The 24704-nt window shown below is 49.6% G+C and overlaps 1 protein-coding gene across 1 annotated transcript in view; it reads right to left on the minus strand.

Annotated features, from left to right (window-relative positions):
* Positions 1–1063: 1063 nt before the first annotated feature.
* Positions 1064–24704, minus strand: part of BAK1 (BCL2 antagonist/killer 1) — a 32280-nt gene continuing 8639 nt past the window's right edge. Inside the window, exons 2-6 of the mRNA XM_075909847.1 lie at positions 22066–22161; positions 7333–7468; positions 6823–6966; positions 3618–3798; positions 1064–2516 (exon numbers count right to left, since the gene is read on the minus strand). Of these exons, the coding sequence (XP_075765962.1) occupies positions 2412–2516; positions 3618–3798; positions 6823–6966; positions 7333–7468; positions 22066–22135 (636 nt within the window). The 5' untranslated portion in view covers positions 22136–22161 and the 3' untranslated portion in view covers positions 1064–2411. The remainder of the gene's footprint in view (positions 2517–3617; positions 3799–6822; positions 6967–7332; positions 7469–22065; positions 22162–24704) is intronic.

Consider the following 24704-nt stretch of genomic DNA (forward strand, 5'->3'; position numbering starts at 1 on the left):
GAGGCAGGCGATGGGGGAGGGAAAGTTTGCTATCATTTTACCTTAGAAAGTTGAAGAGAAAGAGAGGACAAGGGTATAAAATAAGGAATGATCTAGAGAAGGGGAGCTAATGTTCTCCCTTCTCAAGCAAGGAGACATTCAATGAAATAAAAGCTGGGTCATTCTGAACAGATAAAAGGAAATGCTATTTCTATAGAATGCATCATTAGATAAAGGAAGCAATACAGATGTTGCTGAGGATTTGAATTTAACAGGACTCTAAAAGGATGTGGGAATTTATATGGATAGCAAAAATAGCCAGTTATCACAGTTAATGCTAACACAAAGTTTGGAAGGGATATTAAACCTCATGCCCATCACTTAACTATTAGGGATTAGGGTGAGGCCTTCATCGGAGTAGATCACCCCACGTTTTCCTATGGCAGACTTCTTTCATTTTCCTCCCAAGCACTTGGGCAGTGTCTGAGCCTGGCTAGTGGACTAGACAAGCCACAGGTCTAATCCACCCTGGTAAATCCCTATGGGTACGTCTACACTGTTTACTTCAAAATAAGCTATTCCGGAATAGTTATTGTGAAATAGCTTATTTCGAAATAGCACGTCTACACTTCAGGAAAGCCTCAAAATTAAACCGAGGCAGGGTTCCCTAATGAAGACGCGCTCTCTCGATTTAGAGCACCAGGAGGCACTGGGGAGGAATAACTTAGAATGGCCCTGGTGAGGGGCTATTTCGAAATAGGCGTTATTCCTCGTAGAATGAGGTTTACAGATTATTGGAATAAGCCGTCCGTTATTTCGAAATTATTTCAAAATAACAGAATGGCTGTGTAGACGTTTGCATTATTTCAAAATAACGCTAGTTATCTGAAAATAACGGTGCAGTGTAAACGCACCCTATGAGATCTACTACTGCAACCGCCTAGAAGAGTCGTCACCACATCCCTTTGCCTCCTCCCCTCGCAAGCTGTTCACCGCAACCAACAAAGGTTCATGACACAGGCAAGAGCAGAAAAATCCCTGATAACACTTAACATAGTCTTATTGCTGCTACTTCTTCTATCCAGTCTTTAGGACAAAATTAAGTAGCCTTGGTCCCTTATACTAGCCTTTAGACAGGAGCAAGGTCTTCAGCTTCACAGCACTGAAAGCCATTTATTATCCAAGGATCTGGCTCTCCAGCTTTCTTTAGATCAGAACACAGTTTGGCTTCTTCCCCACAGGTTGGCCAAACAGTGCTAGAATCAGGGTGGGCAGGAATTGGGTCTAGACCCAGTGTGAGGCCCACATGGACACAGCTTAAATCCAGTCACAGTTTACAAGCTTTACACAATAACCTGAAGTGGGAAGCACAGATGGACCCAACCATCAAGGGTCAGATCCAGACTTAGACACTCCCTCCCTCACCGCTCTGGGGACTTCAGAGCTCTCCGAATGACAGCAACAGAAATACAGGCGGTGAGTGAGAGAGATTGTCCACAGCAAGGTATGTGTTTGGATGAAGCCCATCACCTGTAAACCAAACAGTGCAGATGTGGGATGATGGATCGCAACCAAAGACATTCACTCCCGATTCACCCCATGGTATTTTAGTGTTTGAAAACCAGCTGTTCCTTTATATACCTGCTGCTACCTGGAAGTTCAGGCTTCTGCATACCCCTAGGATGGGCTGGTGACCACAGTCCTAGGATGCAGCTCTGGTTAGGTGTCTGGGATGTTCCTTTTGGGAAGCAGATCTCCAACAGGATCGGTTTGTCATGTCTGGAGGCAACTGAATGTCTAGTCCTGATTGTCACGTGTCAAACTGTGTTTGCTGAGTGGTGGCCAGGGATGCCTTTTACGAGCAATCGGGGAAGCTACGAATCTGGGTTTAGTAGGCTGGGAGCAAGGGAAGGTAAAAGCCAACCTGCCACACACTCTCCAGCATTGGCTGACCCCCTCCAATGACCGACAAGCAGAGACTGAACCAGCTGTGGCTGAACTCCTGTTATATGAAGGCAGGTGAAATCGGGGCTAAAATCCATTAGAGGATGGAACTCTCTGCGCATTATTTTAACAATGTTTGTTCCTCTAAGGGGGCTTCTCCAGTCTGAGTACACAGGAGGAACCTGCAACCCTCGCCCCATTGCTGGGAATGCCATCACGCCCATGTTCCTTACTGCTGTATTCAACCTCTGGATGAGATAATCAATTCCTCCCTACCCCCCAAGACCCCTCATTAACGCCTCTCCGTGTAGTTCTTGGCCGGCACTCCACAGTCGCTCCACGGATGGCGTGGTCTCAGCAGAGGAGTTGTCCTTTCCATACTGCTCTCCCTTGCTTGTTCCCTGAGCCTCTCTCTCACGGGAGATGTCTTTATTGCAGAGTGCTGAGAGAGAGTTTGGCCGAATCGCCGGCCTCGGCCTCCATGCCAGTCACGAGCTGAAAAAGCGCCGTACCACCAACTGACCCAGCAGGACCACGACCAGCACCACCATCATGTACTTCACATAAACGTTATCCAAGTCCAATGCTGCCACCTGCCGCAGGAGAGAGAATCGCCGGTTAAACGATGGAGCAGCACAGTGACCCCGCTGCACAAGTGTATAAATTTGGCGGCATTGCGTTCATTAAAATATGCTCCGCCCTGCCACCAAATGAGCCAGATTCTGATCCCACTGACACCATGGTAAACCCACAGTAACTTCAGAGCATTATTAGTGAAGAAGCGTTTTCATCCGTCAGCCAGCTGTAAGGGACACTCTTACCTACAGCAGCTAAGGAATCCAAACAGCCCTTTCTGTGCAGCAGTTTCAATATAAGAACTAGGGCTGTGAAAGGTTAACTGGTAAGCATCGCCCTTGACAGGTGACGCTTACTGGTTCTGGTTAACTCATGGAGACCCGAGCAGCCTCTGTCTGTGGTGTACCCAGCATGCAGGGACTGCTCCAGCATGTGCTGACCCCAGCCTGGCCTAGCTACCTTCCATCAGTTTTCCTTGTGAGTTGTGCATCACAACCCAAGACATTCTTCCCAGCTGATAATCAGAGTGCCCATCGCTATTTTTTTTTCTCCTGGTGGTGCACATTTGCGCATGTCTTGGTGCACATGAAAAAAATTATTCTGCACACAGATGGAAAAATCCACACATGGATGGAAATAATTACAGCAGGGCTACTCAACATGTGGCCCATTTGCTTGTGGCCCACGGTGCGGTTGGGGTTTACACAGGGCTCAACACGCAGCGCCCAGGTGGAAACCAAAACAAAAAAGTAGTCAATATAATGGTCTTCTGTTGATATAGTAGTTTTAGAAGTTAAATTCCTGCACTGCCATTGCTCATTGAAAGTGCTGTTATATGGGTGGAAATGGGGTAAATATTGCATTTTATTAATATCAGCAGAACTGACTTAAATGGGGCCTGCGTGTTGTGTAATCTTGCCTCAATTTTTGTATTTATGCCTGTCAGTGTGAAAGAAACTATTTGCATATATATGTGCATGTATATGCTACCACACTTAAGTTGCGGCCCTCAGCATGTGCTGTGAGTATCACTGTGGCCCTCGGGGCTTGCAAAGTTGAGTAGCCCCTGGATTACAGGGAACTTTGCCCAGTGGAGAAAAAGAGGCAGACTTACTCACCCATCCTCCCTGCTGGGCAATCCACTGGGCAATGCGATTGCGGAGCACGAAATCTGCCACGTAGCGGGCAATGCTCCGGAGGAAGCCGGTCATCCCGTGCTGGTATACATGGATTGCCATCCGGTAACCGAACCCCAGCAGCGCAATCACCCTGCCCCAGTTAATGCCGCTGTCAAACAAGCTGTAACAGAACCAAGCCTTCTGGTTAAAAAGACAATGCGAGGCCTGCTGGAGCTGGTATTCCGCCACCCCCTGCTGGGCTGCTCCATCCAGACACATTCCGCTGCAGTCGGTGAAATGTCTGGGGGTTCGCAGGTGCGTCCTGTGCACACCTGGAGCACCCTGAGCTCTCGAGTGACATCCTATCAAAGAGAGCGACAGCGTCATGGTGAAAACACACACAACTAACTGTGCAGATCTGCTCTTCCACATGCTCCACCACAGCCACTAACAAATTTGTTCTCCTTGAGTGGCAGCTACCCTGGAAGGAACACACTCACTCTTGGGCTTTATCTAGGCAACAGAGAGAGGCAGGTTTCAACAGCGCTGTGGCCCGAGCACATTAGGACATGATTTCTTCTTCACCTGGATGCATGACAATTAAATACCTCCCCTAGGGCTGGCTGCTGATCTCGCCTTAGACTGTCAGCTCTTTCGGGCGAGGAGGGACTTTCAACGTGCATCTGTGCAGCATCAACCCAATTGGGTTCCACTCCTAAGCACAGCTTCCAGCCCAAACAACCACCAATTCACATGGGTCTCGCACCACCAGTGTCACCTCCCTGAGTTACCCCTTATTGCACCAGAGTATGTGGGTGCCTGTCAAGGCTATTTCTGTTCGCACAGCGACAGAGAAACTGTTCAAACACAGGTACCCACCCCGCTGCACCGCATAAAGATGAGGATCTTCCTAGTACAGATGGGGCCTTCCAGAACAGCTTACGGAAAGAGGGGAGTTAGTGGAGATGCAGGAAGGAACAACACTGAAAAGGCAGGATGGAGAGTGAGGGACAGAGGTTAATTTACCTGTGTTGCTGTGCGTTAACCACCTCAGGATGGCAAAGCGTGGCTTCCCGAAGTAAGGGAGCAGGAAGAAAGGACAGAAGAGACAGTTAGGCAACATACACCAAGACCAGCGTGTGCACTGGGGAAAGGCTGGGTGGGTGTGCCAGTGGCGAGAAGCCTCCTCCCCTTCCCAGTATAGCCATGCCGCAGGGCTGTCATTTGCACTGGGCCTGGCCTAATGAGGGAGGAAGGAGGCCCTAGAGGATAGGGATGAGTCTGGGCCTCAAGGTTCAATCCACAGTCTGTGTCAAATTGCTTCACCTTCTCTGTGCCTCTGTTCCCTATCTGTAAAACAGAGCTAAGCCTTCCCTTCCTCAGGGGGGCCTACAGGGGTAGAATCCAGTGGTGGTTGTGAGGTGCTCAGATACCATGGCAGGATAGTACCTGGCAGAATGATGCCGTGAACAGGCAAGCCTCTCGCGGCTATCCCAAAATAGGGGGGATAGGGCAGAGGGGGACCCCCATCTCCTCAAGGGCCTCGTCCCATCAATGCCAAGCTGTGGGTTCACCAGCTATGTCTGCTGCCTTTCCCTTTACACCGGATAAGCCACCTCCGCCGTGGCCTACCAGTAGTAGCAGAGGACTGAAGTGCTTTCCTCTATCTTCTTGCTTATATGGACTGCGCTGAACCCAACACACACTCTAGGAAGCTGCCCCAATCCACAGGCATCTCTGCAGCCATTTCAACAATGGCAAGCTCTTGAAATCAGACAGTTTCTGAGCACGGCTAGTCTGCTGTTCTGTTTTAAACACAGGGAGCGGGATTCTCCCCTGCGTCCAAGCTCTTCTGAAAGCAAGAGGGCAAGGGACACCAGGGAACTGCCAGTCCTGGTGGAAGCTGCAACAGTCTGGGAAACTCTGAGGACTGGTATAACTGCCCTTCCCCCTTCCACTGTGGCGTATGCCCAGCCCCGGAGCCAGCGTTGCCAGCTCAAACAGAGCTCACACAGAATCCAGCCCCTTTTGCACAGCCTGAGCAGCTGGGAGATCACACGGGAAACTCCAGCACCACCAGAACACGCTCCCTTTCCACCCACTGACTTCTGGGAGAGACTTTCCTCCTGCCGTAAACAAGCAAACGCATCAGAGTCCCAGCTTCTCAGACCCTTCGCTTTCACTTTTCACCCTTCTCAGCAGCAGGGCTAAGCTGCGCCTCAGGGCAGGAGGATGCACCCGCAGCACTTAAAGGGCTGTGGAGTAACCAGGTCTGAGTGCTAGCTAAGGTCACAGGCTGGACTAAGGCGTTTCATTGTTAGAGACACCGAGCCTCTGCAGAGCTTATTGCCTGAAGCTGTGGTTGCTTAGAGCCAGCTAGAAAACAGGCCTTGAACTTTCAACCATCAAGCTTTCCTGGCTGCGAAGGAAAACCTTCCCAATGGGAGCTGACACAGGTCTGCCCAAGAATTCAACAGTGACAAGATTTCCCTCTTGTGCTGGTTTTACACCGGGGTAACTCCAGACATCAGTAAAATCCCTCCGGATGTCAGAGGAGAGCCAGGCCTCACAGCTCAATGACACATTCTGTTATCACCCTTGGGATTCACAGCATTGGGGCACATTTTCATCACCATCCATCTTTCTGCATGCTCATTGCAAAGACTGCAGGTGCATTTGCAAATGGGACCGAAGACCTAGTTGCAGTCAGGAGTGTCCCGAGGCGGGCTGCGGCAGCTGGCACTCCAGGCGGAACACACGATCGGCACCCCCACCTGCACGGCCGACAATGGAATGAAGTCATCATCGGGCGCCCTAGGCACCCCGTCTAAGGCGGTGCTCTAGGCGACGGCTGAGTCGGCCTATAGTCATGGGCCACTCCTGGTTACAGGCGCCCATGACATATCTGACATGGGTGTACAATGACAGGCAGAAGCACAGACAGATGGAAAACATGGGCATATTTTGGGCACTGCTTCATGGAACTCCATCCTTCCATTGTGAACTAGTTCACAGCTGACACCAGCTTCTCTGGGGTTGTGGGCTGGGTTAGGGGGCAGGATTTGGGTAAAATAACACTAATTTTTGCTCCTCTGATTTCCGCCTTGTGTGCCTGTCTGACTCGATCTGCAACAGAACAAGTCCCCGTCTCTCACCAGCATTCCTAGGGAGGTGGCATGGGAGTGCAGGAAGCTGGCTGCCTTACCTGGAGGCTATCTTGGTAAAGTACTCGTAGGCGTTGTCCTTTGTAGGCTGCAAGGTCTTCAGCATGTTCTGGAACTCTGCGTCATACCGCATGTTGATGTCATCTCCGATGAGGGCCAGGCGTCTGCCCACCTGGCTGCTGGTGCTGGCAAGAGGATAGAAAACTTTAGAGACGAGCCCCACTTCCACAGTGAGTGCAGGATGTCAAGAGCAGGGTTTGCTGTAAGCGGTGCGCTTGTGCGGCCGCTCAGGAACGATTCAAATGCTGCCCAGCTGATTAGCAGAGCACCCACCGCTAGGTTTATGTTTCTACGGGTGGTGCACATTTGCACATGCTTTATGCATGGCACAAATTTATTCCGCACATGGCTGGAAAAAAAATCTGCACGTGGATGGGAACGATCAGGGGGAACATTGGCCAGGAGGATGCAGGGTCAGGAATGTGAATCCACCCTGAGCGTGGACTATGTGGGGAGAGGTATGATTCAGTCTGTAATGGGGAGAGCTTTACCTGCCCGTCTCCTGCTGGATCTCTGCGATCTCGGGGTCCATCGGCACCTCCTCTCCGCCCGCTTCCCTCTCTTGCTGGTAGCGGTGGAAGGCATAGCTCTGGAACACCTCCTCCGTCTCACGGGCCACTTGATCTTCTGAGGAAGAGACAACGACTGACAGAGTCAGGCAGGCAGCTCCCCTGGGGTGCGCCGGAGTGAGGGAAGCCCTTCTATCCCCCTGCTCTTATGACCCTGGGGAAACTCCACAGCCTCTCCCGTATCCTTTGAGACCGCCTCCACCAGCACCCCCTGCACTGCTGCGCTCTCTGTCGTTCTGACGCACCAAATGGCCATTGTGTTTAGATGGCAGATTGGTCTGCAAGGGCCTGCTCTGCTTGGGGGGTTTGATGAGACAGCAGCAGAGCCCTCAGAGGCTTGAAGCACTGACAGATGCCATGTGACACAGCGGCTGCACCAGTTGGATTAAATGAGATCCCTGCCAAAGGTGGTCTGGATGCCCTTACCTTATCCTGGCCTAACCCAGCGTTATTTCAATTTAGCTGAAGTCAGAAAAGGGTTTAAAATAAACTGAAATGGCAATTACGCTTTTAATGCTCAGATATGCTTTTCATCTCTATATCTCCTATAGAGATCAGTATCTCAACTTCACAGATGGAGAAACTGAGGCACAGCATTGGGAAGCTGCTTGCTCAGGTTTACCCACCAGGCCAGTGGCACAGATCCCAAAGTCTTCCTGAGTGCCAGCCGAGTGCACGCTCTATTGCGCCATGCTGCCTTCCATAATAAAGTCACGCAGGAGTTTGTACCAACAGAACCAAATCAGTTTAACTAAAGCAGTGCAATTGTTTGGTTAGACAAGGTGTTAGTTAGCAACACGTCTTGCTACAGGATCAAATGAGGGCTGAACCTGGATCTTGGAGGGAGCATATCAGTGACAAATAGAGTAAGAAAACTAGAGAGCTTCAAAACAAACCAAGTCAAGGGCTAACTGGGAGACTGATTTTAATTAGCTGGATGTCCACTTATCATTGGCGTGGCCCAGTTTCCCGAGGTCCCATAAAGCCACTGGTCCTGGCTCTCAGTGTTCTGTGCTGTTATTTAGCTCTAATTTACCCCTAAATGTCTCCTCAGAACCTAGTAAGAAGGGCAAGTGTTAGTGATGCTGCTAGACAATATTGCCCTGCCATGGTTCGGCAAATTCTCTGCTTCTGCACCAGTCGGATGGTCCCGAGGGTCCCTGACTAAAGAGGTTCAGCCTGTACAGCCATGGACCATGGTGCCTTTGCCCCACATTACATGCACAGATCATGCTTCAGACGGAGAGGGTTTCAAACAGATGTGGTGCCATCACATTTTGAAAAGCCTCTGTCTTTTGGAAGCTCGACTAGAGACTTGGATTTTTGTAGGCGTGCTGAGAACCCGCGGCTCACACTGATTTCAACAGCAGCTGCAAGCGCTCAACTCCTCCGAAAATCCAGGCAAAAAAGCCTCCACAGGCTGCCAAAAAAAATCAGTGGTCAACGTCAAAAGTGTTAGCTTAATGTTTTATCGCTTTTAAACAAACAAAGCAAAGCAAACTTTCTTGTGAGTGGCTTTCTAAAAAATGAGGCATAGGCTTTGTCTGCACTACCCAGCTTTTAGCAACACGGCCGGATTGTTAAATTCAGGCAGTGCGAATGCTGTTTGTCTGCATTTCTGCCAACTAAATACTTCCACCCGCTATGAGCAGGGTTCACTTTGTCGAAAGGAGAGCGCTGCTGCCGACAACGCGCCATTTACCCTGGCACTTGCCACGGCAAAACTGTTTTAATTTGGGAGGGGGTGGTATTAAGCACCCATGAATGACAAAAGTGTTGTCGTTCAATTGCAAGTGTACACACGGTCGTGCAGGAGATTTTTTATCCCCAGGGAGTGATGCCAACTCTCATAATTTTATCACAGGTTTCACAATAGCTGATCTCATTCTTAAAGTCCCAGCTTCTAGAGTCAAAGGATTATAAGGGGGAAAAAAAGTTTCTGGCCTTTGTGGTTGTGAAGAAAAGCTTGAAAATGCAGATTCCTAATCCTTTCATAGAGGTTATGAAATGATTTTTTTTATAGCACAGGCCACCCACACACCAACCAAACAACCGAAATGATACCAGAGTATTACAGCTCTTAGGAGACTAGACTATTATGAGCAAAAGACAGAGAACAAGAGGGACAGAGGAATATCAATGCCCAAGGCCTCATCAATGGCAGGAAAATATGCTAATAATCCCGGCAAGTGACCTGTGCCCCATACTGCAGAGAAAGGTGGGGGGAGGAAAGGTCATTGCCAAGCTGTCCTGGGAGGGAAATTCCTTCCTGACCCCACATATGGGAGTTAGACCCTGAGCACCTGAGCAAGAACCAGCCAGCCAAGCAACCGAGACAGACGATGATCAATCTTCCAGTCCAGTGTCCCAGCTCCAGCTCTGCCACCTCTGGGTTCTCCGAGGAAGGGGGGAGGATGGAGGGAAACCTCCCAGAATACACTGGAGCAGTGGTCCCCAACGTGGCGCCCGCTGGGGCATTTATGTGCGCGGCTCAAGGGCAGCCCCTGCCCCGGGTGCATGGCACATGTGCGGTGCCGGCCCCGGGTGCGCCGCGCATAAACGGCCCCGCCCCTGGGCATGCGGTGCGTGAGCGGCCCCGCCCCCAGGCACCCGACGCATGAGCAGCCTGGGCGCCCGGCATCCCTGAGAGGTTGGGGACCCCTGCACTGGAGGTGGGGAGCAAATTCCTTTGCTGACCCCTACTGGTGGGTCTGGCTGAAGCATTAGTGTTTAAGAACATCAGACATAAACCAGACGTGAGCACTAGCACAGCTGAGCCTTCTCCCACCATCATAAACAGCCCCTGCATATAATCACACTCATCAATGTGTCCAGCTCTCCCTTAAAACACACTACGGTGTTTGCCATCCCCAACCTCAGCTAGCCTGCCCCACAACCTCACTCCTCTGCTGGTTAGAAACCTTCTTCTAAGTCCCAGCCTCAGTTTGCTCATGGCCCATTTATATCCATTTGTTCTTGTGCCCTTCACCTGAAATAACTCTGCATCCAGCCCCCAGCAGCCTTCTTACTGCTACTTTCAACAAGCCAGGCTCTCCTGTCTCCTCTCAGAAGCTAGGCCCTGCATTCATCTGATCGTCCGAGTAGTTCTCCTCTGCCCCTGCTTTAGTCTGAAGTCATCTTTCTTGCATGTGGCTGACCCGAATTGTACGCAGGATTCCAGATGGGGTTTACGAGTGCCTTGTACAATGCCATTCAACCTTCCCTTCATATAGCCTAGGACCAGAACCAGGAAGGGCCATTAGCCTGACCTCCTGCATAACACAAGCCATTGCATTTCACCCAGGTCCTGCTGTAAAACGCCCAATAGCTTGAGCTGAATGAAAGCATTTCTGTCCACCGAAGTCTGAACCAGTAAGTGCCTGAGGCAGAGAACAGGAAAGAGTGAGGCGCTGATATGGAAGGCCACTGTCAGGGATGGTTGTGTGGGTTTCTTTTTTTAATTTTTATTTTTTGCTTCTCGCTTGTGTGCAGCACCCAGCTGATTTTTTCTGTGGCTCAGTGGCCCCGAACCCAAACAAGCTTCCCCACCCTGTGTTACCAGAATTACAACATCCGATAAGTGTCTGGTGAGTGGGAGCCAACCCATCAACCCAGCCTGGCATCTCTCTGTAGCCACTGCAGGATTGTTCCCTACAGTGTATGTCCTAGCGATGCTTCTGGGATGCAGGTGCAGTTGTATAGATTCTCCAGGACTGGATAACCAAGGCTCGTGAGCCATTTTCATGCACTCACTTCCTATCAGATCACTTACTATTTGAGCCCACTGATGCCAGTATGTCTGGTAGCTGCAAATGCCATCTGGGCTTCTGTGTCCTTTGCATGACCTGGTGTTGGTAACAGGAAGAAAGCCATGCTTTTTCACACAGCATTGCTGCAGATGCTGTAACCACTAAATTACACACACACACACACACACACACACTCACACGCACATACGTCAGCACACCACATGACTTCAAGCCAGTCGCCTGACTCCCAGCGCCCCAGTGAACTGTGCTGCTGCAAAACAGGAACCTCGCTGAAACGCAGGTGATCTGAAGCCGAGCTGCCCTGCAGAAAGGCTGCTGTTCAGCCTTCCTGAAATCCCCACCCCTGCTGTTTACCAGCAGGGTGTCCAAATCCTCTGCTTTGATAACAAATAGAGGGAGAGATAAGTCACTAGCAGGGACGATGGTTCTGAGGCTCCAGCAGAAGACAGGGGTTGTTTTGGAAAACCTGTGACTGTTTCTGGACACAGCCGCTTCTTCTTCAGTGTCAGGGCTATAAACAGGTCTTGGTTTGGAACAAATAAGATGCAGAGCAGTAGTGTCACCTGGCCGACTGTTCAAGAGAACAACAAAGCAGGCTCCACACATGCTCAGGGAAATGAACCAGGTTGGCTGGATCTTCAAAACATAAGCTGGGGTGGAGTTTCCCTGCTGTTGGGTTATGCTCCACCGGTGACATAACAGCAAGAGCCCAGTGCAGACAGGTTGCTAGTGATCTATCGACATTAGTGGCTGCCGTAGTGGAAGGATACACTAGGCCTGTATCAGAGCTTGTCTCCACTTGGAAGCAGAGCAGCTGTTCTGGAATAAGAAGGTCCACATGGGGAAATTAATTTGGAATAGCTAGTCTGGAAAAATTTCCAAGTGTGGACACATCCTTACACAAGGACATCTGACAAATATGGGACAAGACAAGTTGCTGACTGTAGGGAACCCATGGCTAAGCATGGCAGCTCTTACGAGCCAACAGACGCCTAATAAAGCACAATGTTACTAGCTAATTTGTGTTACTAGCTAATTTGTGTTAAGTTACAAATTGCCTTCTCTGCACTATGGTTAAACACTAGTAAAAACAAGATATTGGCTTAATTCAGAGTATTCACCTACTTAAATATAAATTATATGCATACTCATTTGCAGGATCAGAGTCTAAATGATTAAAGACACTTGATCTTAGCCAAAAGGCCGAGAAGCGATAATACAAGGTGGAAAACAGTGGAGTACAAGGCCTATATACATTTAAACTCAGGTCTGGGCACAGGTCAGTCATGGATTTCAGAGGTACAGAACACATGCAGTTCCCTTTGACTTCAGACAAATTTGTAGGTCCTTAACAAGTCTGAAAATCAAGCCCAAGATCACACCAATAACATAATTCTGGCTCATAAAAAGATAACTGGGTAACTGACCAATGGATAGATGGACGAAGACAGTGAGTCAGAGACACTGTGTGATTACACAAAATTTAGGTTTGATACGTAGCAGGTTTAAAACAAACCAAAGGAAGTATTTCTTCATGCAACACACAGTCTCTCTGGCTGTGTCCAGACTCAGGGGTATTTTCGGGAAAAGTAGCCTTTTCCCGAAGAAACTTCCCCTGCGTCCAGACTCAAGCCACGTTCTTTCGAAATTATTTCGACAGAACGCGGCTTTTCTTTCGATGGCGGTAAACCTCGTTTCACGAGGAAGAACGCCTTCTTTCGAAAGTTCCTCTTTCGAAAGAAGGCGTTCTTCAATGTAAATAGGGCTTCTTCAAAAGAGAGCATCCAGACTCGCTGGGTGCTCCCTTTCGAAAAAGCAGATTGCTCTTTCGAAAGATCCGCCTGCAGTCTAGACGCGATCTTTCGAAAGAGGCTCTTTCGAAAGAGGCTCTTTCGAAAGAGCCTCTTTCGAAAGAAGCCTGCAGTCTAGACATAGCCCCTGTGGAACTCCTTGCCAGAGGATGTTGTGAAGACCAGGACTTTAACAGGGTTCAGAAAGAGCTAAATAAATTCATGGAGGTTAGGTCCATTAATGGCTATTGGCCAGCATGGGCAGGAATGGTATCCCTACCCTCTGTCAGAAGCTAGAAATGGGTGACAGGAGAGGGATCACTTGATGATCACTTGTTCTGTTCATTCCCCTCTGGGGGCACCTGGCATTGGCCACTGTCAGCAGACAAAGATACAGCGCTAGATGGACCTTTGGTCTAACCCCTCTTATGTTCTAGGTTGTGTAAATAAAGGTGTGGGGGAGGAATGACAATCTCCTTCCCCCAAAGTTCTTTCTGGGGTTGTTTTCGATTCAGGAAGAACAGATTTATTTGGATGTAAACAATTCCCGGACTGAGGCGAAGCGGAAGGCAAGGGTGTTGTGCTGGCCAAAGGGGAACGAGAAAACGAAACTGACTGACTCATAGTTTCAGTGAAACACAGACGGGCAAATAAGCAGCATGAACAACAAAGAGGAGACAGGTTTAAAAAACCCCACCACTTTCTGTTATAATAACCCCAGGTGTTATTACTCGTAACACAGAGACAGAAGAATTCTGGGACAGAATTTTTGGGCCCGTGTTTTTGTACCGCAAGGGAGGCCTGATCCTAGGTGCTCCCACGATATAAACAATAATCTTTTTCTGAACTATATCTTTTTCAAATGCCACCAGGCATCAGTGCAATGTCATGAGGTCTGTAGTTCAGAAATCCTCTCCACCCTTCAGACACAAAAAACATGCTGAGTTCTGACCAGCTCCCGGTACACACTGAGTCAGATCTCTGGAATTCAAGCGCTCTGTGCGGCTTAGAGGCGGATTGTGCAACAATATCTCAAAGCTCAGCTCCCTTTTGTGCTGTTCCCATTCCAGTGCAGTGCCAGTCTGCTTTACAACGCCAGGACCCATCTGCAGCCAGGGATCAAAGCAGTATGGGAGGCCTGGCCTCACCTCTTTTCCTGCTATGCCAGCAGCAGGAAAAGTAAGCAGGATAAAAGCCCCTAAATTGCGGCTACACTCCCCTCTAGGTACCCATATGGCTCCAAGCTCACCATCAGCATTTAAACTGTAATTATGCATGGCCTAACCTGACACTGTCTTTCAAATGCCGGGAACCACATTCAGCCCTGATGCACTAAAAGGTGCATTTGTTTAAACAAAGGCTGATAAGCACCCTGTTATCAGAGAGCAGCTACAAATCATACCTGCTGCAACTTACATCATCCTGACAATGGATGCTATTGTACCACAAGATGGAAAACAATCAGATAGGAGCAGATGCTAAAACCTCCCCAGCCCATGCAGCTGTTTTTTGGTTTTTTTGGTCACAAGAGTCAAAAATCCCATCACCTCTAAACAAAAACAGGGCCCTTTCTAATCCCACGCTGGGTACCCAACAGGGTAGCTCCTGAGCCCAGTTTTTCAGAGAATCACAGGTGCCTGAACCACAGAGGATGTGAGGCTCCTATAGCCTCTGCCTGTTTGAGGTGTAAAGTCCCACAAGCGTGGCTCTGGAAGTCCCCAGTTCAAGCCCCACTGTTGGCCCAGATGGGTTGTCACACTGAGAACAGGGCTAATGCTGAAGCAAGCTACGCAACTTGAGCTGTATTAATTGCATAGCTTAAGTCGAAAGAGCTGACTTCGGCTTTCGGCGCTGTCTACACAGCAGGAAGTCCGAGAAAGAGCACTCTTCCTCCAACTTCCCTTACTCCTCATACAATGAAGGTTACAGGAGTCGAAGTAAGCAGTCCTCCAGCTTGACAGTATTTTGACATATTGTTGAAATAACTGCTTGTAGTGCAGACACGGACTATGTTATTTCCTAATGTCAGTTATTCCAAAATAACGCTGCTGTGTAGACGTACTGTGAGCAACTACAGTGCTCACCTCTGAAAATTACAAGCTCCCATTCACTTCAGCAGAGTTACTCTTGCCTAGCTGACAGGGCACTAGGCTAGGACTCAGAAAGACTAGGGAAATACAACCTAGATGGGGCTACTATAAAGTGGGTGCAGAACTGGCTGGATAACTGTTCTCAGGAGTAGTTATTAATGGTTCACAGTCATGCTGAAAGGGCATAACAAGTAGGGTTCCACAGGGGACACTTTGGGGACCTGTTCTGTTCAAAATCTTCATCAACAATTTAGATATCGGCATAGAGAATACACGTATTAAGTTTGCAGATGCTACCAAGCTGGGAGAAGTTGCAAGTGCTTTGGAGGATAGGGTCATAATTCAAAATTGATCTGGACAAACTGGAGAAATGGCCTGAGGTAAACAGGATGAAGTTTAATAAGAAGAAATGCAAAGTGCTCCACTTAGGAAGGAACAATTAGTTTCACACGTACAGATTGGGAAGTGACTATCTAAGAAGGAGTACTGCAGAAAGGAATCCAGGGATCATAGAGGACCACAAGCTAAATATGAGTCACCAGTGTGATGCTCTTGCAAAAAAAAACCAAACATGATTCTGGGATACATTAACAGGAGTGTTGTGAGCAAGACATGAGAAGTCATTCTTCCGCTCTACTCTGCACTGATTAGGCCTCAGTTGGAGTATTGTGTCCAGTTCTGGGCACCACATTTTAAGAAAGATGTGGAGAAACGGATTGGGTCCAAAGGAGAGCAACAAAAATGATTAAAGGAAAACATGAGCTATGAGGGAAGACTGAAAGAACTGAGTTTGTTTAGTTTGGAAAATAGAAGACTGAGAGGGGACAGGACAGCAGTTTTCAAATACATAAAAGGGTGTTACAAGGAGAAGAGGGGAAAATTGTTCTCCTTGGCCTCTGAGGATAGGACAAGAAGCAATGGGCTTAAATTGCAACAAGGGATATTTAGGTTTGACATTAGAAAAAACTTTCTGGCAGGGTGCTTAAACACTGGAATAAATTGCCTAGGGAGGTTGTGGAATCTCCATCATTGGAGATATTTAAGAGCAGGTTAGACAGACATCTATCAGGAATGAAGATGGTGCTTGGTCTGTCCATGAGAGCAGGGGACTGGACTTGATGACCTCTCGAAATTTGTTCCAGTACTAGGATTCTAAGATTCTCAACTATGCCAGTAGCCTTTTGGATGACCTTGGGCAAATTACCCAACTTCTCTGTGCCTCAAATTTGCCATCTTTAAAATAGGACCAATGAGGAGTCCTTCCTTTCTAAAGTGCATTGACATCTACTGATGAAAAAAGGATTATTATTACGAACAACGCCCGTTTAAGTGAGATCAGAAGGAGGCCGGCAATTTCATTCAACCTCATGCCAAAGGCATCTCAAGGGATACAGAGTGAGAGTTTGGCAGCCATACAATGGAAAGGGTTTCCTTCCAGTGCCCTGGATGGAATTGTCCCTTCTGACCTCGCTACCTTAGTGAACAAACACCAAATTGCCTTTGCCACAAGGTGAAGTGTCCCCTGTATGCTGGCTTTCCCTTGTGGGGCAGCAAAAGTCGGGACAATCTTTACTACATCTTCATATCTTAAAATGACCACAGTGATTTTCAAACTCTGCTGTTTCAGTATCGAGGCAACACAAGGGCCCTCGGTAGCTCAGGAGGCTGCCAATGTAACATAGAGGTAAAAGATTGACTCTAGCCCACATCAGTAGTCCTGTAAAGTAGCTGCCCGCTGAGACATGCCAGTGGGAAATGAATTTGGTGGGTTTCTGTTCAGTTTGCAGGGGACTCCATCATAAAATCCACCCCCCATCAGAGGCAATCTCAACAGAGGCCAGCGATTGAATGAGCCATGGGGGGGACCATGGTCTCACCCTAGAGGAGATTCCTCCAGGTCAGGTCTGGCTTGAGTCATGGCAATGCAGGACAACCCTGGGTGGGTGACAGCAGGGCATCCTTCTGCAGAGCTGTGCGGCTGGCATAGAACTGCACAGCGAGCCGTAAGCAAAACCCGGGGCTGCAGCCTGAAGGCTCCTCTTGCTCTGCTCAACCTTTGATTTTGGTTGGGGTGGATATTTTCCAGTCCCCGCACAGCCTCTGACTCAGCCAGGTCACTTCCCCTTAGGCTGAGGTAGGTGTGAAGTGTTTACTCATTTATCTCTGCCAGGGAGCTCACCGCAGATCACACTGACACAGGAAACAGCGTGCATGACGATGGCTGCCGCACGCCTGGACAAAGACTGGGGTGCACAGCATGGGGGTGGGGGAAATTGTATGACAGCAGCACGCAGTAAATCTTGCCTGGACATACTGCTTCCCCTAGTGACAGGGCAGAAATAACTCGCTGGCATGGGCAGCAGATAGCTGGGAGTGGGAGGAAGGGAGCGTTAGCTCTACAGCGGCTCATAAGTACGCCTGCAAGTTTGTCCTGGAGTTTCTGCCGCTGCAGCAACCGGTGTGGCTGACACCGGGGTCACCCTCCCTGGGGCCAGCTGCTTGAGCAGAAGCAGTGATCCCGGAGGTTGCCCGAACGGAGGTATCTGGGGGCCTCAGAGCAGCAGCCAGCCAGGGGCAGTCATCCCCCCCCACCCCTGCCGCCAAAGCCATCGCCCTCCCACGACCCCCCCGGCCTCCCAGAGCAGCTAAGCATTAGTCAGAGGTATTCATAGTAAGTCATGGAACGGTCATGGGCTATAAACAAAAACTCATGGCCCATGTGGCCATGACCTTTCATGACTTTTATTAAAAATATCCATAAAATGTAGCTTTACTCAGAAGCAGGCTCATCCGCCAGAGACTGGTTTCCACAGCATGGCTGTTTGAAGGATGGGTATTTGGGGCGCTGTATTTTCCAACCACTTTTAAATGGTCTTTTTAGGCCAGGGGTGGGCAAAAGGGCCTCCACAAGCTGGATCCGGCCTGCCAAGTGGCTTGATCCGGCCCACGGAGGCCCTGCTGCTCCCCCGCCCCCAGGCCAATTAGGACCTGCAGGCGGGGAGTGCGCGAAGCCTCCTCCCGCCCTGCCAGGAGCATGTGGCACTTTGAAGTGCCACGCGTGGCTTGCAAGGTGGGGGGGGAGAGCGGAGGAGGCTTCCCATGCTCCCTGCCCCCAGGCCCTAATTGGCCTGAGTGTGGGGGAGCATGCCAAGCGTCTTCCAGGAAATGGGTGCCTACTGGGAAGGGGGGCAAAGGGGATCCCCCACCCCCAGACCTATCATGGTCTGGGGGTGGGGTAGCCCCGCCCCTTCCTGTTTAGGCCCTGCCCTTCAAAAAAGTTTTGAAGTGGCCCTGGGTAAAAATTATTGCCCACCCCTGTTCTAGCCCCAGGCATGAAGTTGGGTGGGTTCAACTGTCGTATGTGAAGCAGCAGATGTTGGCTATTCCTGCAGACATCAGGGTAGATACGAATAAATAAACATTAGCTTTGTTTTCTCCAGACCCTTCCATCCAAGGATCCCAAAGGGTGCTACAAGCCTTAATGAGTTATGCCTCCCAATGGTTTGCATATTACCCTCATTTTATAGATAAGGAAACTGAGGCACAAAGAGGTAAAGCTGCATGGCCACAGCCAGACAACAATTTGGTATCAGAGCCAGGGTCTAGACCCAGAAGTCCTAACGCCCAGCCCTGTGTTGTACTGCCCAGCACTATGCTTCCAGGTGGTTGTACGGGCGATCGCATATCCGATCAAGCATTCCTACATCAGAGGCAAAACAGTTAGATTATACTGACCACTGGGGCTGTCATTTTTGCCTTTGCAAAGTGACTAGCATATTGACAAATCCAGTGCCCCACCCGGCGGCTACAAACATGCGGGGATAGGTCAGCCTCTTTCACAGTCACACAAACAGACAGATAGAAACAGACCAAACAGCCTGGTCTCGCCCTGCATTTTCCATTGCTTTCTGTAGGAACTAGCAACTTTCCTTACCAAAGTCTCCAGCTCCCATTCCCACCTGCTTCCATGGCAGGGCCAGTCCTGTGTATCAGGGAACAGCAAGGGGAGCCTGTTCCGGGATTTAAACTGGACATTCTCTGCTGCACTCAGCTGCTCACACCAACCCACTCCCCCGCCGGAGCTTCACACTACACCTGTTCCCCCTTTCCCCTGCCTCGTCCTCTGCAGCACTTTCCCTTTCTTCTTGTTTTCCTCTAGCTCTGTGGTTCCCAAACTTTTCTGCATCACACCCCCTTTTTGATTTTTGAGAAACTCTCACGCCCCCCCCCCCTCCAAAAAAATAGCAGCAAAACTTGTTGAGCAAAAAAAAATAAAGAAAAGGAACTGAGTGGGGCCGAAAAACAAAAATAGCAGCAAAACTTGGGAGGGTGATTGATGGGGGGGAGGCCTGGGTCACCTCACGCCCCCCCTAGAATTTCTTCACCACTACCACCCCGTTTGGGAACCCATGCTCTAGCTGCTCCCCTTCTAAATATAATCCCCCCAACAAAATGGAACCAACATGCCATCTGCAGCCACCACATGGGTTCTCTCTGCTTGCGTGTTCTGCTCCTTCGCCCACCATGTGTCTGGCTTACCTGCTTAGACTGTAAGCCTCTCAGGACAGGGACAGGATGCTACTGTTTTTAGCACGGCTAACAGCCTCTGTCTTGGCTGGCCCTTGTTCATGACCTATTCACCCAGCCTATCTCTAGCTAAGCTATAGCTGTATAGATAGAAAAGCCATCTCCACCTAAGCCCTATTCACTCAAACAAGGCGCTAATGTCAAAGCTGCCCTGGTACATTTAAATGCAGATTTGACAAAGGTCTGGAGTCTGGGGGAAAATCCACCCCTTGCAGAGAGGTGTGACTTGAGATTTGGTAAAATTTCCTGTTTTAACCCCCAGACGCCAGCGCCTCTACCTTCATGATTGGTACATATGTACCGATTGTAAATTACAGGCTGTTTGGTGTTCCTGCCTCCAAAAGTTAAGGCCATACCTCAGTCATGGACAGCAGAAGCCCTACAGCTTCCTGCTGATTTCACTGGGAGCAAAGTGAGGCCAGTACCCTTTGGGAATCCTACTCAGACTGCATGTGGCAGGGAGGGGAGGGCAATGCGTGTGGCTGTAGTTTACAGCCTGATTCTACAATTGCTTCAGAGGGGTAGAAGAGGGTTAGTTTGTAAGTGGAAAAACTTAAAAAACAACAAATAGTCTGACAGCACCTTGGAGACTAACAAAATATGCGGATGGTGTCATGAGCTTTCATGGGCACAACCCACTTCTTCTGATGGAGTTATTAAAAGTCCAGTTTCTAAATATATAGGGGATGGAGGGAAGGAAAAAGAAGGGAAAAAAAAAAGAAAAAAGGGGGAAGAAATTGTCACTTAGTGTCCATGCCACATGAAGCTGATAGAGAAGGTGTTTCTCTTCATGTAGCATGGACACTAATTAACTATTTCTTCCCCCCTTTTTTTCTTCTTCTCCCCCCCATCCCCTTTTTATTTAGAAACTGGACCTTTAATAACTCCATTCATCTGAAGAAGTGGGCTGTGCCTACGAAAGCTCATGATACCAACTACATGTTTTGTTAGTCCCTAAGGTGCCGCTAGACTATTTGTTGTTTTTTAAGTGATTCTACAATTGTTATTCAAGCAAAGTCCCATTGGCTCCAATGGGTATGCTACATGTGGACTGCCCCTTTGATTTGATTTTAATACACATGAACCTTTTTAATCCAGCAACCCTGGCAAATAGGGTATTCCAAATTAAAGAATTTGCCAGGCCAAGAAGGGCACTGCGGGGTCTGGACATAAGGAGGGTGGGGTGTTTACCTGATGCTCCCAAGGCACCACTATGAGAGTGAAAGGGAAAAGCCAGAGAGGAAGCACATCGCGTCATTTCTGTTCCCCTAGCCGGGGGAGCGGCAGTGCACAGAGCCATTTCCTCCTCCACCACCCAGGGTCGGTATCCCAGGTGTTCCCGGATTAGGGACACCCAGAGAACAGAGGTTCATGTACTTTACAAATTTCAGTAAGGCGGGGACTGTCATCTTACGTGCCTGTCCAGCGCACAGAACAATGGGGTTCTCACCCTAGCTGGGCCTCCAGATGCTACTGCAATGCAAATAATAATCTAATCATGACTGTAAAACAGCTCGGAGCTGGATGCGAGCTGCATAAACAGTTAGGTATAGTTACTGCAGCAGGATTATTGACAGAGCTGCAGTGACTCATGTTCCTTTACTAGTCTACCTGCAAAACAGGTTGAAGAATCACCCATGCTTAAAAGGTTGCCATGTAGTGTCTGTTTGGGACAAAAACAAGAAGCAGAGCTGTTCGATTCAGTCTGGTCTCTGCTCTTAGAACAGTTGCAATGTTTCAGTGTTTTGCCTGCTGCTGCTGTGCCAAGCCAGCTTTTAGAAAGTCATCTGGGTTCGATTTTACCCAACAGCTGATATGCCCGGACTGCATCCCATTAAGCATTGCCTGGCGTGACATGGGTCTCCTTTACGAAGGGGACGTTTGGCTGTACAGATAGGAGAACATGGCAACGAATCTAGGTAAGAGATGCATGCACTGCCCATCCACCACTCCGCCAATGCACCTGGGGTCTCTGCGGCCCACTGCTATTGCTGTCCAGCGCCTCCACATGCAAACTCCACCAATAAACTTCAATTCGCACCTGCAGCTCCCCTGGCCACTCTAGTCCTGGACTCCCCCCATCCACACACCCATGCATTCTCTGCCAGTGCATCTCACTTCTGTCCTGCAGCTCTCCGGGATTCCAGTCTGACAGACACACACACGCGCTCCACCAGCGCATCTCAGTCGTGATCTGCAGCACCCGACACTAGTTCAGGGCTGCATCTCTGGCGCAACGACTGGCCACACACCTGAAACCACGTCTCCAGATATTAAATCTGGAATGGCCCACATACCTCTCCCCCTCCTCTTTTTAAAGGAACGTGATAGGACACAGGAATGATAATAAAAAATTGAAAAGAATGGAAAACACACACATTAACCCCCCCCCCCCATTCGCAATAGAGACCTTGTTACCTGCATTGGGCTTCAGCGATGCCCTGCGCCGATGACGGTCCGGCGGGTCGCTGCCATCCCCAGAGGCCATAGTGGAGAGAGGTGATCAGCTTTACCCTGCCAAGGAAAAATCAAGGGTGAGGGGGTGAACGGGATGGGACGCTGAAGTGGACTGCTCAGAGAAGGGCTCTGGGGAGCAGCAAGTGGCGCAGTGATGCCAGAGGAGACAACTGGAGACTCAAGTCTGTTCTTTGGCCTGGGATCCTTATACACCGTCTGGGACAGTCCTAGGCTTGAAGATCATTTTTCTCTGCTTCACCTCTCCTCTAAGCACTTTGCCTCCTGCCTTCCTTTATCTCTGCACATCTGACAGTCTCCTGGCTCCTCGCCTCCCTGCAATCCCATTCTCCAGTCCCTGCCCATACCAAGGTGTTTTTTCTCTCCGCTTCCTCCAACACAAGCTTGGGCTCCTCCTCCATCTGCAGAACCACTCCCATAGGTCTGGCAGCTCTTCCTCCCTGGCATTAGAATCACAGAATCATAAAATACTAGATCAGGAAGCTGAAGCAAAATGCAGGACAATGTAGCACTTTAAAGTCTTTAAAGTGCTACATTGTCCTGCATTTTGCTTCAGCTACCCCAGACTAACACGGCTACATTTCTATCATAGATCAGGAAGGAACCTGGAGAGGGCATCAGTGCTCTCACGACAGGACCAAGCACCATCTAGATCATGGGTTCCTAAACTGGGGGGCGTGTGAAAAAATTCCAGGAGGGGTGTGATGCGACCCAACCTCACACCCTCCCCCCCCCCCCCCGCCCTGGAATTTCTTCATGCCCCCCAGTTTAGGAACCCATGATCCACACCCAAAGTTTACAGCTAGTGCAAATCTCTACCCCCAGTGCTTAGCATGAATATAGCTCTTCATCACTGCTATGTGACCCTGGCTACCAGGCAGGTATTCATTCAGCTTTTGCAGCTGGGGAAACTGAGGCACAGAGCAGGCTTGACTGAAGTTGCACGGTGAATCGATTTCAGGACCAGCCTAGTTCCTAGACCTTTGCTCAGGGCACTAGTACAGGGGTTCCCAGACTGTGGTCCACATGATGGCGTGTGAGCCTCTTGGAAGTGATACACTGTTCCAGAGTTGGAAGCAATACTGGGATGGGGGAGCCACCTACCCCCGTTCCATGACAGGCAAGATATTCAGGGCAGACATGGACTAACTGAAAAAGCAGAGCAGGGGAGGGCAAGGGGGGAGAAACAGGTGCTGATCTACCTCCTTAACCTGATAAAGCCAAGCTGTTAGGTGGCTGCCGGAGGAGAGAGGGAGGTGGCCTGCAGAGGAGAATTACAGGGGAGCATCAAGTCAGGAGAATGGCTCCCTGGGAACCAGACTGGGGTCACCTGCCTGAGTCGCAGCTCCCCCAAGGAGGCAAGCTAGGAATTCCTTAACTACAAGGGCAAAGCGTTGTAAGTCCACTGGATCTCAAGCTGCCGGGTGCTCCCCACTTCCCAAGACTCCCCCACCTCCTGAGCCGCCCTCTGAGCCTCCCCTGCACTTTTACTTACATGCATCCTGCCGCCAGCCAGCCTAACCTCGTCAGACCTGAGCAGGAAGGGTTTTTCCATCTTTCAAGGAGTTCAAAACTTTCCCCCGGGAGAAACTGAATGTGTTTGTGTGCGCAGATGCATACACACACACAACTTGCCCACCCTAAACCAGCCAATAGCACAGTGGTTAGGGCACTCACTGGGCCATGGGCAATCCTAGTGCAAGTCTGTGATCCTACCCACCCACCGTTTTATCAGAAATTCCTCCCTAGCCCTAACAATTTGTATGCAGCTACGAGTCTTGTTTCAGCAAAACTTCCTAAGCTTCTCTAAACCTCATGTCCTTTAGCCCTCCCAAGCAAACACCCTGTTCTTCTAATGCCCCAGGCATCTCTCCACCAGCCACTTGATAATTGGTTATTTCTGTCTGGTATTGGCTGGCCAGGTTCTATTGAATTACTTACTTGGTGCCCTGACAGTGATTGGATAAGTATGCACAGCCCCATTTAGACAAAAGTGAGTTTAGGGCTATGGCCCTGTTTCACAGGCCTCACAGAATATTGTCTCCAGATATCCAGACAATCCATCATTTACCTCAATGGTGCCAATGGTGGCGAGGGGGTAGCTAAGGGAATGCAAATCTTACTTATCCACCTGGTTTAGGAAACTGCTGGAGTGCTGATTTGCATCTCAATGCTCAGAAGACAATGCCAGCTGACACCCAGCCTGCAGGCTTGGACTGTGCCTGCAGGGTGGCTGATGGTCTTTCCAAATACAGCCCATCCCCTCTTCCTCCACCCCCAACCTCACATGTGCCCAGCCAGGATGGCTGACTTGTGACCCATAGATTCCTCTTGCAGAGGGCTAGGGAGAAGGAAAAGGCTGTTCATGGGTTGAGAGGATTAAAGTGGGGGGGGGGGGAGGTGGTTCAGAGTACAGCATGGAAGGAGGGCTTGGCCCCCTCCCCCATGAGGGCTAGTCTCCCTAACCCTCTGAGACCTAGCTGCAATCCCCAGTGACACAGGCACAGGGTGCAGAAGCAGGTTGTGCCCATCTTCTGGATGAGGGAAACCCTCAGTGCTCCAGGCAATGCACCAAAGGTTTA

The sequence above is a fragment of the Pelodiscus sinensis genome, chromosome 27, assembly GCF_049634645.1.
Source record: "Pelodiscus sinensis isolate JC-2024 chromosome 27, ASM4963464v1, whole genome shotgun sequence".
NCBI lineage: Eukaryota > Metazoa > Chordata > Testudines > Trionychidae > Pelodiscus > Pelodiscus sinensis.